Raw genomic sequence first — 13,643 nt, 5'->3', positions numbered from 1 at the left:
AGCTCATCGGGTTCAATAGCCCTCCACCAGATTAAAACTGGCAGAACTCGGAAAAAGCACACAAGCAAAATTGTATCAGAATTAGAAATGTAAAGTGCAAAAACGCTTCATTCTGAGCTTTTATTCAGCAACTTTCAACTTCGTGACAAACGTATAATAGTTTTTTTTTCTCTCTTTATATATATTTTGGATTTCAATTAAAACATTATTGTAAGGATGCATTGTTAGAATATAGTTGCCCTGGCTACTGAAAATAAGTAACAAACCCAAGTCACAATTTGGATTTCCTTTTTTTATTGTAAATGAAGAAATAATTATATTTCTATTATACAGTCCTTAAAAACAGTAGAAAAAAGGAAATAAACAAAAAAAAAAAGGAATAAAAATGCAGGCTTGCATCTGGAGTGTGTGGAGAGCATGGAGTGTGGCACGATAAGCCATTTGACGTGATCTGGTTGGAGAAAGCGTACCTGGCAATCAGCTGCTGTGAAATGAAAAGAGAGCTTTGGCCCTGTCCGTGCCTTAAACCTGTTCATATTATCCAAATTGCCAGTGTGTGCAGCCTTTCGGTGCCACGGATAATATGGGAGAATGGACTCCCCGGAGGATGGATGTCAGAGGTGAATGGATTCATCTCATAAGAGCAGGCATTATTAGGTTGTTAGAATAGGACCCATGTCAGTCTTGTGGCAGGCTCATGTTATGTGTGATCGTATTCTGTAACTACCGTAATTTACCATCATTTTATTTTTATTCAAGTCAGGTGGTTTTTGTGTGGGCTATATATATAAATTCAATTTAATAAATTAAAAAATAAAACCCTCAAAAGTTCAAGTGAACATTAAAGGAACTCACCAGTAAAAAATATTTTTTATAATTAGAAGTTTTCTTTAAACCTACCATTTTAAATGTATTTTTTTTAATATTGAAACCGTCATTAAACGTATCTTCTACAATCTGGACAAACTCCTTCCTGCAGCCTAATACGCCTTTGTAGGAGAAGCAATGTTTCTCATGCAGAAACGCACAAATCTTAACGTGTCAGATTATTTCGCACACTGACGCTGGGTACCAGATACATTCAGCTATTGAATGTATTTCAGTCTGGCGCCTCTAGAAGGCATGGTAACGCAAAATGAAAAAAACGGCACGGTTTTTATCTGCAAGGCTGCAGAGGAATCATCTCTGCCACACAACCACTTCATTAAGATGAACTGGTTTTGGTGCTTAGCCTGTCCATTGAAACCAATACATTGCACGCATCACATGTGGTTTCCTGGTGTGCACCTTTAAGTGCGGAATGTCCATTCCTCCAGGTTTACATCTCAATTTTAAACTTTATCAACAACCTGACGCTATTTAAAATACAATGTCTTAGACGTTAAAAGTAACATCGGAATAAGCTGGTACACATAGAGCCGAGTAGGGAAATGCATTGGTTGAGATTGCTTTTGATCGGTCGCACGGTAAACCACGAGGTTCTGAAGACTGCTTTGTAGAAAAGTGAAAAAGGCAACAAGTATTACTTGGGCCGGGCTTCAGATTCCAAAAGTGCTAAGATACAATCTTATGCCCTTTACTGAAGGATTCACTGGCAGAAATGGGATAACGTGTATGCAGCTGAACAAGAGTGTTTTCGAGGGGAGGTGTGGATGAATGTAGCAGCCTGTTCCCTGTTCACACTGGAAAGTGCTGGTGATGCAGACTATTCACACACCGTTTACAGGTAACAAGGGCTGTAAAGGTCACAGTTCCTGCATCACTGGGGCTAGAGGTGTGTGTGATTTGGGAGAAAGGAAGAGCTAGCTTGAAAACAATAGTAAAGTTGTCCCGATTTCACAGAATCTCTTAATGCGTCTGTACTGCAACAGCACAAGTATAGCAGTGTCCGTGGCAAAGTTTAAATGTGTCCATCAAGGAAAGGTGGCTGGGCTGGATTCTTTTTCTGGCTGTGATACAATACAGATGGCAGAGGTGGAAGGGTATGCCAGCTTGGCTCAGTTAGCAAGTCCAGACCTGGAAAATAACACAGATAAATAAAATTGAGATATTTCCTCGTAGGACAGTAACTGGCAAAATACACACACAAATGGAGGCTGAACCCACCTTTACCGTACTGTCCACTGCACCAGAGAATAGCCGACCTCGGGACACAGCAAGAGCGGTAACACTACCCTGATGTCTCAGTAAAGTCTGGGTGCAAATCATGTTATCCATACTCCATACCTGAGGAAACACAGAGAGGAGAGTAATAAAGCCAACTTACTGCACTCGTTCTGAGCTTGGGGGATGTGCCCCAGTGGGTCTTGTGATTGCTGTCTACTAAGGCACATTCAGGGTTCCTCGCTAGAATCTCAGAGGCAAAATTTAATCTAAAACAGCCACGGTGTAACGAGTTGGAGAATCTCTCTAAATCAGCTAGGTTTGTGACAAATATTCCACTTTGATTTTAATGTATAATTTGAAGTTTAATCATAAACAGGGTCCTCACCGACTGGTTTCTCCTGTAACAGTTTGTAATTGTATCATCTACTGTTAAATTTCCCCTTAGATATACAGAAAATGTATGGTATAGAATATATACCAATTAGTGGAGTGCTATACAAATAGAAATTGTGCAGGGGTTGACTTACCCCATCAATAGGGTGTAACAACAAACTTGAAAGTACAAACTTCCAGGTATATATGGAAAAGAAAAAAACAGAAATATAGTAATATAGTAGTATAGATGGTCTTGGATGATACCTGATGTTAAATAAATAACTAGAATCACTCACATGGTCTGGAGCCTGTATGGTATTGGCTCCGTAAAATAAGCATTTTGCTCTTAGGGCAGTAACACACCAAACGCTCAATGATGTTCCTCCAAGAGAAATATAAAAGAGAAAAGCGACCAATTGTGTGGTACAATACAAATAACGGATAGTACACCTCATGGTAAGTATTATGCTCACCTTTAAAAGAGCCTTCAGTTACTGGCTCTAAGGATAATCAGCAGGGTGCCATTTTCTGGGAATGGCACTTCCCCAATAAAGATTCCTAGAGGCTTCAAGGACTTGGTTTGGAATAAGTTATACAAATGTATTGTAAATAAAAACACGTATAGCAAAAGTATATAGAATAAAAAAAATCCAATTAAAAGTCCAGAACTGCCAAAACGCGTTTCACTCATATATGCGATTTCTCAGTCAGCTGTAATGTAGCCTCAGGAATCCTTTGTCTTTTAAATGTCATGTGAGTCCTTTGGATCCTCCCTTTTGGGATCACACGATGTTCCGTTGGCCAATCCCAAGTCCAAAATGTATGACAAGTGATCAGTCACACCTGTATCTAGAGAACTTCTATTAGGTAATTGAATTTGCCGCTTGAAATTTGTATATTTATCATTGATGGTTGAGTGATCTCTGTCCCGACGCGTCACATCCGGTCTGTGGTTGGCGGAAGAACATGTGGCGCCGGACACAGCCCGTCACTTCCCCAAGTGGCTGGCAGAAGTGACGCTGCGGATCAAGCCGCTCGTCCCATCCGCCAGCCTATTGCGGACGCAACTTCTTGGAAGAACATCATTGAGCTAGTGGTGTGTTGCTGCTCTAAGAGCAAAAAGGCCTACTTTACGGAGCCAATACCATATTGGCTCCAGACCATGTGAGTGATTCTAGTTATTTATTTACCATCGATTATCATCCAAGACCATCTATACTATATATTTCTGTTATTTTTCTTTTCCATATATACCTTGAAGTTTGTACTTTCATGTTTGTTGTTACACCCTATTGATGGGGTAAGTCAACCCCTGCCAATTTCTATTTGTATAGCACTCCACTAATTGGTATATATTCTATACCATACATTTTCTGTATATCTAAGATTGATTGTGGAAATAAGGGTATTCCACTCTATGTGTTGAGCAGCTTTCTGTTTAGGCACTATATGGTATCACCAACTACCTCCTTGTAGAGTCAGAGTTTGTTTTTATTGCTAAATTTCCCCGTTTATAATATTGGAAAGCCTTGTGGAATATGTTGGCGCTAAATAAATGACTATAATAATAATAATAAATCCTGATTAAATTCTGAGAACAAGAGTAGATTGTAGCTCGGTCTATGCCTTGTTGAGAGCAAGCTGTGTACCAGCATGACTTCACGCTCTTTAGGTTCGTCTCACTTTCAAGGATGCTATGCCCCCCCTCCAGGTACCTAAATAAGCTACACACCACCTTCCAGGGGCAACATATGAACCATATCTATGAATGAATAATCATTAACACAATTCCTTCCTGGACTCCTCTTCTTTAGCTTTTTTTAATTAAAATTCTTTCTTCCTTCCTCTTCTTCCCCTTAACCCCTTAAGGACCAAACTTCTGGAATAAAAGGGAATCATGACATGTAACACATGTCATGTGTCCTTAAGGGGTTAAAGCCCTTCTCTCCACTACTTATTTTACATTGTTTGTCTCTCAGCTGTGACCTTTTATTGACCACGACCATTTGTGGATTACACTATGTTTGTTTTTTCTTCCAACGCCTTACTCATTGTATTGTGTAGTGTATCTTTTTATAAAACACAATGCAATATATATATTTTTTTCCGATACTTAAAATAGAATTAGTATCATATCTTAAATAAGTGTTTGTAGGCTTGTTAATGTGTGTGAATTATCAAAACTTGAATAAACAATATGAAAATCCCAACTTAGATCTTCCTAAGGATCACACTAAAATACATTGCAGTCTCACAAAATCCTCCATAGATTCATAGAACCAGGAATTTAAGATTAGTTATAAGGCTGTGACATACCCGTAAAGAGCGGTCGTATGAGGCACTGAAAACCTTGGTCTGATCTGGCGTTGAGATGACGGCCAAAGCGTACACTGTTCCTACATGTCCAGTCAGGGTACGGACCTGTTCCTTCGAGTCGATGTCCCAGACCTGAGGCAAGGATAGTTCACAATAAAAAATGTATATTTCCAAGCTTTTTCATGAAGGTTCAGTGAGTTTTGAATAAACGATAGAATAACCAGAAAAATCAACAGTTATCGAGGATTATTACCAACAAAAGGGTAAGATTGGCAAACGCTCATTTGATAAGCAGAAACAATATATGAAGAAGAAGCCTGCATTGTACATCATACATGTACATGGACCCAGGTAATAAGTATAACCATTTGTGATGGACTTACATGTATAAGGTTCTCATATGTTCCGCACACTATATGATGGTTGGTAACTGCTATGGAGTAAACACTCCCACCTGATGTCTGTAACACATGGATGCACTCCAAGGTGCGAATGTCCCAGATCTAGATCAGCGAGGAAATAAAGGGAATGAAGGAATACTAGTCAAGTTCAGATTCAAGATTAGGCATGTTGACTCTGAAGCTCAATGGTTACTTTCTAAATATCTGCGGCCAGTAATAGCCACTGAGCAAACCTGACATAGGCATTAGATGTTAATCTAAGCTAGATCACCAAATAAACATTAAAAATGTTTTTTTTGAACATTTGAAGCTTCTTACATACATGGAAATTAGCACTGAGGTTCATAAGCTGTGTTTGTTGCCCTCTCACCTTGATGGTCTGGTATGATCCGCTGTACAGGTAGTTCTGTGAGGCCACCAGAGCCCGTACCCAATGGTTGAGGCCAGTAAGTTCCTTCTTTAGCTTCAAGTCTGTACCCACAATGTCCCACACCTGAATAATCACAAGCAAAACGAGACAGAAAGCAATTAAAGGCATCACACAGGGCTTGCTGTGGACGGGGGAATAGTTCCATCTGCATTTATTTTAGGTACTGGATCTTACATTCATAGTGCTTTATTGAATGAAACAAAAACAGGTATTTTACAAAGGTTTGTCTTGCTATCGTAGCATATACTTTACGATCCAAGTTGTGTTCAGATACCCACATCTGCGATATGCTCTGTCCAGAGTCTCACACAGTAAATGTGATCAAGTTATGGAAGCTCCAGAAACACATCATATTTATACAGTTGGGATTATTTACTAAATTTGAATGGTCAGAAATTAAAAGTGAATTTCAATGTTTAGGCAGTACTGGAAAAAAATGATCCAAGTCAGTTTTGTTTTCAGATATTTTTGCTTAAAATGTAAACCCTCCTTGAATTCCTGACCAATCAAATTGTGTATTTGCTACACAACTGGTGTGTGTCCAAGGTTTTGGGCTAAGTGCTCTTTTTATTTCATGAGGAATCTGTATATATTCATGAGGCTATTACAGAGCATCTTTCTAACCGCATGTCTCTATGACATTTGGAAAAGGAATGGAACAGACTCACGGGAAATGTATAACGTTTTAGCTTTTATTTCTAAACCTACACCTCCAACCTCTAAATCCAATGTGCACAGCAAACAAGACACCTGCCCCCCCCAAAACTCCACAAATATTCTATTAACTAACCTTAATTGCTTTCAAGGACCCACTGAAGAGCATATTGTGAGAAGAAACCAGTGTACACACGGGGTTGTCATGAGCTCGGATGGTGTTGACCTTTAGAAGCGTCTGAATGTCCCAGACCTGAATGAAAGGGAACCAGCATAGCTCTCGATTACAAGACATTTCCACAACATCACACCTTACGCACCCCAGACCTACGAAAAATTATTTTACTTACAATAATAGTGCAGTCTGCCGAGCCGCTGTACAACTTGCTTCTGCAAAACAAGGAGAAAGAAAATAATAAACAGAACAAACAAGAAATGTGCACACAATCCAGATCATAAAAATGGGCAATGCTCCAGCACAGAATCAGAGAATAAAGGAGTGTCAGTGTGTCTGAATACAGGACCGTGTGAGTAGGCTAGTATGTGAATTCAAGCATGTGTATACATGCTTTCCCTGTCCAATTCACAGTAACTACTTTGTCTTTCCCTGTATTGGCAATCTGCCATGGATGGCCACTAAACCTGGATTTTGAAACACATAAAAATAATTGCAGAGTCACACACATTCTAACCATGGGGTTTGAGATAATCTAGAAGAGCTTCTAGCACAAACAAGGAAAAAATATTAGTTGTGTAAACTCACCCTTGAATGCAGAGGGCCAGTACAATGCCATCATGTCCTTCCAGTGTCTTTTGGCACTTGTAGGTTGTGCAGGTATCCCACACCTGGAACAAAGGAACAGGAATGAAAGCCCGAGTGTCACAGATCTTAGAAGGTGGTCATTCACATATTACTGAGAGAAACGAGCATTCGCAGACTCCTACCTTGATGGTTTTGTCGGATGAACCACTGAACAGCAGGTCTCCAATGGAGTACACACACAAGCACCACACAGGACCCTGGTGTCCTACGAAAGTACCCTTACACTTAAATATCTGCTGAGGATCATACGCTGTGGATAAATCACAAAAATTCACAATGTTTTTAGAACAAATTAGCCACTGAAAATAACGTGTTATCATAGAAAGAGTATAAGACATATATAATAGTGTAACTCTGTATTATGTATAATTATGGACTAATTTGGGTGCAAAATCTCTCACTGCATATTAAAGGGTAATCCAAGCATTATGACCACTTCAGTGATTTAAAGTAGTTATGGTACCCGGAGTCTGTATGTGCAGCGTTTCGCTTTGAAATGTTGCACGAATGGAGATTAACTACTCTGTTGCCGGAGATGTAACTCCAACTCCAGAAATGTCAGCGTATCAGGCTGGTTATTATAAATTTTATGCAACTTTGATTTCAGGAGCCGGAAGTGGCAACCAGACCACACGGGAGGGTTGGAGCCCGGCAGGGACCCATGCAAGGGGGCAAATGCTTGCTAAACGGTTTGCCCTATTACCGGGGAACCAGGCCAGGATACTCCTGACATCATAACCATTACAGCGAGCTGTAGTGGTTATGATGATTGGAGTAACCCTTAAAAGGAACACTATAGGGCGAGGAACACAAACATGTATGTTTCCTGATCATACAGTGTTAAAACCACAATCTAGATCCCCATCCCCTCTAAATATAGCAAAAACTTTTATTCAAGTCTGCAGCTGCTGCCTCTCCACCCGATCTGCCTGCTTGGCTGTCATCATTAGAATTGATTCCCTGAACCAATTATAATGCTTTCACATAAGATTGGCTGAGACTGTCAAGAAGGCAGATATGGGGCTGAGCCAGCACAAGTAAAACACAGCCCTGGCCAATCAGAATCTCCTCATAGAGACGAATTTAATCAATCTTTTTGAGGAATGTTCAGTGTCTCCATGCAGAGGGTGGAGACACTGAATGTCAGTCGCACCGTGCAACACTGCCTCAGGAAACACCTCTAGTAGCCATCTGAGGAGTGGCCGGTGGAGGTATCCCTACGCTGTAATGTAAACACTGCCTTTTCTTGCAAAAAGCAATAAAGGGAATGATTCTACTTACCAGAACAAATACAATAGGCTGTAGTTGTTCTGGTGACTATAGTGTCCCTTTAGGCCTTTCTATGCCATGGGTTTATTATGACAATGCTAAGTAACTTACATCCCAGAATTCCCATGTTCAATCGAGCGTTGATATGAGAGAGTTCATCCTGTGAAATGGAAGAGATATTTAGAAAAAAAACTCACAGTATTGAAATGTGAGTCAAGGGAGCTGGGCAGCAACAAAAAATTCATATAATTAGGGGAGGACTCACATTCAGCATTGACGCGTCCCTGCGGAACTCCATCAAGTCTTCACCCAATTTGCTTTGGTTTTCATCCAAGACATCTGCAAGAGTAGATATTAGACAGTTGGGTTTTCCATGCAGGAGTTAAAAACAAGAGAATACAGACATCATTGAGAACAACCGGAGGACTAGACATAAACAAATATTCAGGTATGTGTCAGGGCACTTCAAAGCCCAGAGGAGATAAGTGTGACCATAACTGAAGAGGGTGAGTGAAGAGAGAACTAGTATGACTATACCGTTGTAGACCAATAAATATACTTAGGTACAAGGGACGTCTAGAAACCCTTTGCTGTTCGATTTTAAAATTCTGTTCTATTGTCAATTAAGTGGTTATTTAAAAAGCAGGTGTAACATGGCCTGATGGGCAATAGAATTATGAACAGGTTTATCCATAAACTGGATGTGAAGACAAGGTGAAGAAGAAAGAGGTTTCCTACCAAATTTCAGCTCTAGGTTCTTCTCCAGCTGGTCAATCTTCTCAGACAGCTTCCCTAGCATGGAGCGCAGAAATGCGATCTCCTGATCCTTCTGGGTCATGGCTACCTGCATCTCGTGGAATCGGTCATCTGTCTGTTGCAGAAACTCCTTCAACCCTTCAAACTTACACATCTCTAGGTGTGTCTCATACGTGTCCTGGTTCCCAATGAATGCACACCTGGAAGTCAAAGAATAAGATGGTTACCAGCAGTTCAAGTTCACCAGGACGTGAGTAACTCATACGAGATCAAATTAATGATAAGAATGCTTGTGTGTGTGTTTCCTGCACGTGGTACTTTCGAACCAAAAAAGATAAGATTTCAGAGCCTCCCTGATATTACTGGAATCAACTTCTTCTGTCCCCGAATCCAGTAAAGTGAAAAAGGAAAGAGTTATATTGTGTCCGTCACATCTAAAATAACACAGGACTTACAAATTGCCAAGGTTTTCAGAAGATATAAAAAAAAACATTTAAAAAAATAAAACAATTTGGGGTAAACATGGATGGTGATTTGTTCATCACAAAATGTTTTCTGCAAAGAAAACGTGTTAAAGAATTTCACAAGCATATCGAGCAAAGTATGTCGCCTCACCATAAGCTGTATGAAAGGTGTCCAGCTACCTGCAATGTTCTTCAATAAAACTAGCAAGTGCGCTGGTATTAAAATGGAAGACGCTGACAAACAATTACGGCACAATCTAAACAATTACACGTACTGTATAATTTGCAATCCTAGGGCAGCGTACTATAAAGCGGAGCAATCACCGTGGAAACCTGTTGACTGCTCCACTTACAGAACTCTGTCATCACATTCTATGTTTCTATGAGTTTCTCTATACACATAGCTGAAAATAGTTGAACATTAATCCTATTGGTGTTTGAAGCCCAGTTCAGTGTGGGGTTATACCTACCCATATTTGGAATGAGGGCACTTTATGTGTTCACACTCCTTGAGGTGGCCCTCCATATTCATCTTTAGCAGAGGGGGGCAATTGGGATTATTAGGACAGCGCACGGGTCTGTAATCACAGGTGGCTTCATGGTCCCTGAGGGAATGGACAAGGAGAGAGTTATAGTAAAGAAGGTGAACTCCAAAACAGAATGAGTCAGTAGCAGCGGTGCCTTCGTATGAATTATGTTATAATTAACAGCAATTTAATAGGCATTCAGGGACCCCCCACATGTTTCCTTTTCCCATCCTACCATAAATTCTTCTGAACCATTACTCTTAGCATCCTCCTATTAGTCACATCCATTCCTTCCTCTCGCAAAACTCAGATCACTTCCATCCATTCCTTCCTCTCGCAAAACTCATATCACTCCCATCCATTCCTTCCTCTCGCAAAACTCAGATCACTTCCATTCATTCCTTCCTCTTCCAAAACTCATATCACTCCCATCCATTCCTTCCTCTCGCAAAACTCAGATCACTCCCATCCATTCCTTCCTCTCGCAAAACTCAGATCACTCCCATCCATTCCTTCCTCTCGCAAAACTCATATCACTCCCATCCATTCCTTCCTCTCGCAAAACTCAGATCACTTCCATTCATTCCTTCCTCTTCCAAAACTCATATCACTCCCATCCATTCCTTCCTCTCGCAAAACTCAGATCACTCCCATCCATTCCTTCCTCTCGCAAAACTCAGATCACTCCCATCCATTCCTTCCTCTCGCAAAACTCATATCACTCCCATCCATTCCTTCCTCTTCCAAAACTCATATCACTCCAACCCATTCCTTCCTCTCCCAAAACGCATCACTCTCATCCATTCCTTCCTCTTCCAAAACTCATATCACTCCCATCCGTTCCTTCCTCTCGCAAAACTCATATCACTCCCATCCATTCCTTCCTCTCGCAAAACTCATATCACTCCCATCCATTCCTTCCTCTCGCAAAACTCATATCACTCCCATCCATTCCTTCCTCTCGCAAAACTCAGATCACTTCCATTCATTCCTTCCTCTTCCAAAACTCATATCACTCCCATCCATTCCTTCCTCTCGCAAAACTCAGATCACTCCCATCCATTCCTTCCTCTCGCAAAACTCATATCACTCCCATCCATTCCTTCCTCATCCAAAACTCATATCACTCCAACCCATTCCTTCCTCTCCCAAAACGCATCACTCTCATTCATTCCTTCCTCTACCAATACTCATATAACTCTCATCCATTCCTTCCTCTCCCAATACTCATATTACTCCAATTCATACCTTTGCTTCCCTATATTCTTGTCACTCTCATCCAAACCTTTACTCCCAGCAGAACCCTTTTTCTCTTAATATGTGGGTTCCCTTGCTGTTTTGCAATGTCCCTCACAAGTATACACCCCAAAGTGCCACATTGTCCCTATATTCTTAGCATTTTGTCTTAACTTGTCCCACTTATTCCAGCTTCTGAATGGGTGAATGTAGAACTGAAACCCAGACCCTCCGAGGCAGGCAGAGGAATGGCACCATGCTATAGACCCCCACGCAGATCAGGGACTTACTTCCTGGCACTGAGTTTTACGGTAAAGGGGCAGCCGTGGGGATCCACTTCAAAAGTAGCCGGCTTCCCATTGGCAGACTGACGGCACCCGTATTTACAGTGAATAAACAGCTCCCCTATTTGCTCAGCAACAGCAATATTATTTACCACCACGGTCAGTTTTGCATTATCCACTGGGCACTTTTCTAGGCAAAAAACAACAAAACAGACAAGATTAAATCATCATTGACTCCATCTGGGAAAGCAGCATTTATTTTACAGTTTTAATAAATCCAGGTTTCCATGGTGACACAGCAATAGAACCTGGCTCTGTGCCACTTAGAGGCGATCATGGAAATGTGTGTTTTACATGAATTTAAACAGATAAACGATGGTGCCTGTAATGGAACCCCCCTCCAAAAAACACCCCAACAACAATTCTCTAATTTCTACCGATCAATACTGAGAGCCTGTTATGACAGAGCTTTATTTTGGTGACATATTATATATTTTTTTGACTCGGCTTTAAATGTCTGACCTTTGGCATACAGATACATAAACCTGTTACCTACGGTTACAAGAGATGTACTGACAACATAAAGTCGTGTATCCGGCTCAATCAAGGTATTGTTCATTTAAAAAAAGAAACATTGGTAAGAGAACGTGGTAATAACTGGGGTTAAGTTACAAGAAATTTCAGATGGGTTTCAACACAATGAGTTAATTGTGCAGCTCTCATTGTGGAATAACTCATATAATCTGTGGAGTGTTATGGATCTATATTTAAATAAAGATACTCTGACAGAGCAGGATTCGCAGAGTTCTGGGGATTCTTAGAAGTTCTTCCGGTGCTGCACAATTCATATCATAAGGCTTGCCGCCATTAATTTTATATTTGTTTGCCTTGCGATTTTAAAGAAGGCATGACATTTTATCAGCTGAAGGTCTGTTGAATGTGTTTTTATTTTTTTTTATTTTTTATTTAACTCCTATCACTGTCAGCTGGCAGACCTTCAATCTCAGGCAAAGACAGAGACACGCTGACAGGGTTCATGACTAAAGTGAGCATTGCACGAAATTCTTAGTGAATTTCACATTTAAAGCCCAAATCTCCAAATTAAAAACAAAATTGACTTGGAGGATTTTAGCTTAACTGACTAAATTATGAAATTCACTTTGTCACTCTTACAGGGGTATTCACAAAAGTAGGGACTGCCAGGAATTCAGAGACACACAGAAACAGAATGGGAGATAATGGCAGGAATTCAGAGACACACAGAAACAGAATGGGAGAGAATGGCAGGAATTCAGAGACACACAGAAACAGAATGGGAGAGAATGGCAGGAATTCAGAGACACACAGAATCAGAATGGGAGATAATGGCAGGAATTCAGAGACACGCAGAAACAGAATGGGAGAGAATGGCAGGAATTCAGAGACACACAGAAACAGAATGGCAGGAATTCAGAGACACACAGAAACAGAATGGGAGAGAATGGCAGGAATTCAGAGACACACAGAAACAGAATAGGAGATAATGGTAGGAATTCAGAGACACACAGAAACAGAATAGGAGAGAATGGCAGGAATTCAGAGACACACAGAAACAGAATAGGAGAGAATGGCAGGAATTCAGAGACACACAGAAACAGAATGGGAGATAATGGCAGGAATTCAGAGACACACAGAAACAGAATGGGAGAAAATGGCAGGAATTCAGAGACACACAGAAACAGAATGGGAGATAATGGCCGGAATTCAGAGACACACAGAAACAGAATGGGAAAGAATGGCAGGAATTCAGAGACACACAGAAACAGAATGGGAGAGAATGGCAGGAATTCAGAGACACACAGAAACAGAATGGGATAGAATGGCAGGAATTCAGAGACACACAGAAACAGAATGGGATAGAATGGCTGGAATTCAGAGACACACAGAAACAGAATGGGAGATAATGGCCGGAATTCAGAGACACACAGAAAAAGAATGGGAAAGAATGGCAGGAATTCAGAGA

General features: G+C 40.7%; 1 protein-coding gene across 3 annotated transcripts in view; it reads right to left on the bottom strand.

Annotated features, from left to right (window-relative positions):
* Positions 1 to 106: 106 nt before the first annotated feature.
* TRAF7 (TNF receptor associated factor 7) overlaps positions 107 to 13,643 on the bottom strand; it is a 49,413-nt gene continuing 35,876 nt past the window's right edge. For all 3 annotated transcript variants that reach the window (XM_063430486.1, XM_063430487.1, XM_063430488.1), the window contains 14 exons: positions 11,648 to 11,831; positions 10,065 to 10,199; positions 9,113 to 9,330; positions 8,640 to 8,713; positions 8,486 to 8,534; positions 7,228 to 7,355; positions 7,046 to 7,128; positions 6,633 to 6,672; positions 6,419 to 6,535; positions 5,569 to 5,691; positions 5,181 to 5,300; positions 4,798 to 4,929; positions 2,107 to 2,226; positions 107 to 2,016 (listed from right to left, as the gene is read on the bottom strand). In XM_063430486.1, the coding sequence (XP_063286556.1) occupies positions 2,002 to 2,016; positions 2,107 to 2,226; positions 4,798 to 4,929; positions 5,181 to 5,300; positions 5,569 to 5,691; positions 6,419 to 6,535; positions 6,633 to 6,672; positions 7,046 to 7,128; positions 7,228 to 7,355; positions 8,486 to 8,534; positions 8,640 to 8,713; positions 9,113 to 9,330; positions 10,065 to 10,199; positions 11,648 to 11,831 (1,538 nt within the window). In that variant the 3' untranslated portion in view covers positions 107 to 2,001. The remainder of the gene's footprint in view (positions 2,017 to 2,106; positions 2,227 to 4,797; positions 4,930 to 5,180; positions 5,301 to 5,568; positions 5,692 to 6,418; positions 6,536 to 6,632; positions 6,673 to 7,045; positions 7,129 to 7,227; positions 7,356 to 8,485; positions 8,535 to 8,639; positions 8,714 to 9,112; positions 9,331 to 10,064; positions 10,200 to 11,647; positions 11,832 to 13,643) is intronic.

The sequence above is a fragment of the Pelobates fuscus genome, chromosome 8 (genome assembly GCF_036172605.1).
Source record: "Pelobates fuscus isolate aPelFus1 chromosome 8, aPelFus1.pri, whole genome shotgun sequence".
Taxonomy (NCBI): domain Eukaryota; kingdom Metazoa; phylum Chordata; class Amphibia; order Anura; family Pelobatidae; genus Pelobates; species Pelobates fuscus.
This window is presented reverse-complemented; position numbering and strand designations above follow the sequence as displayed.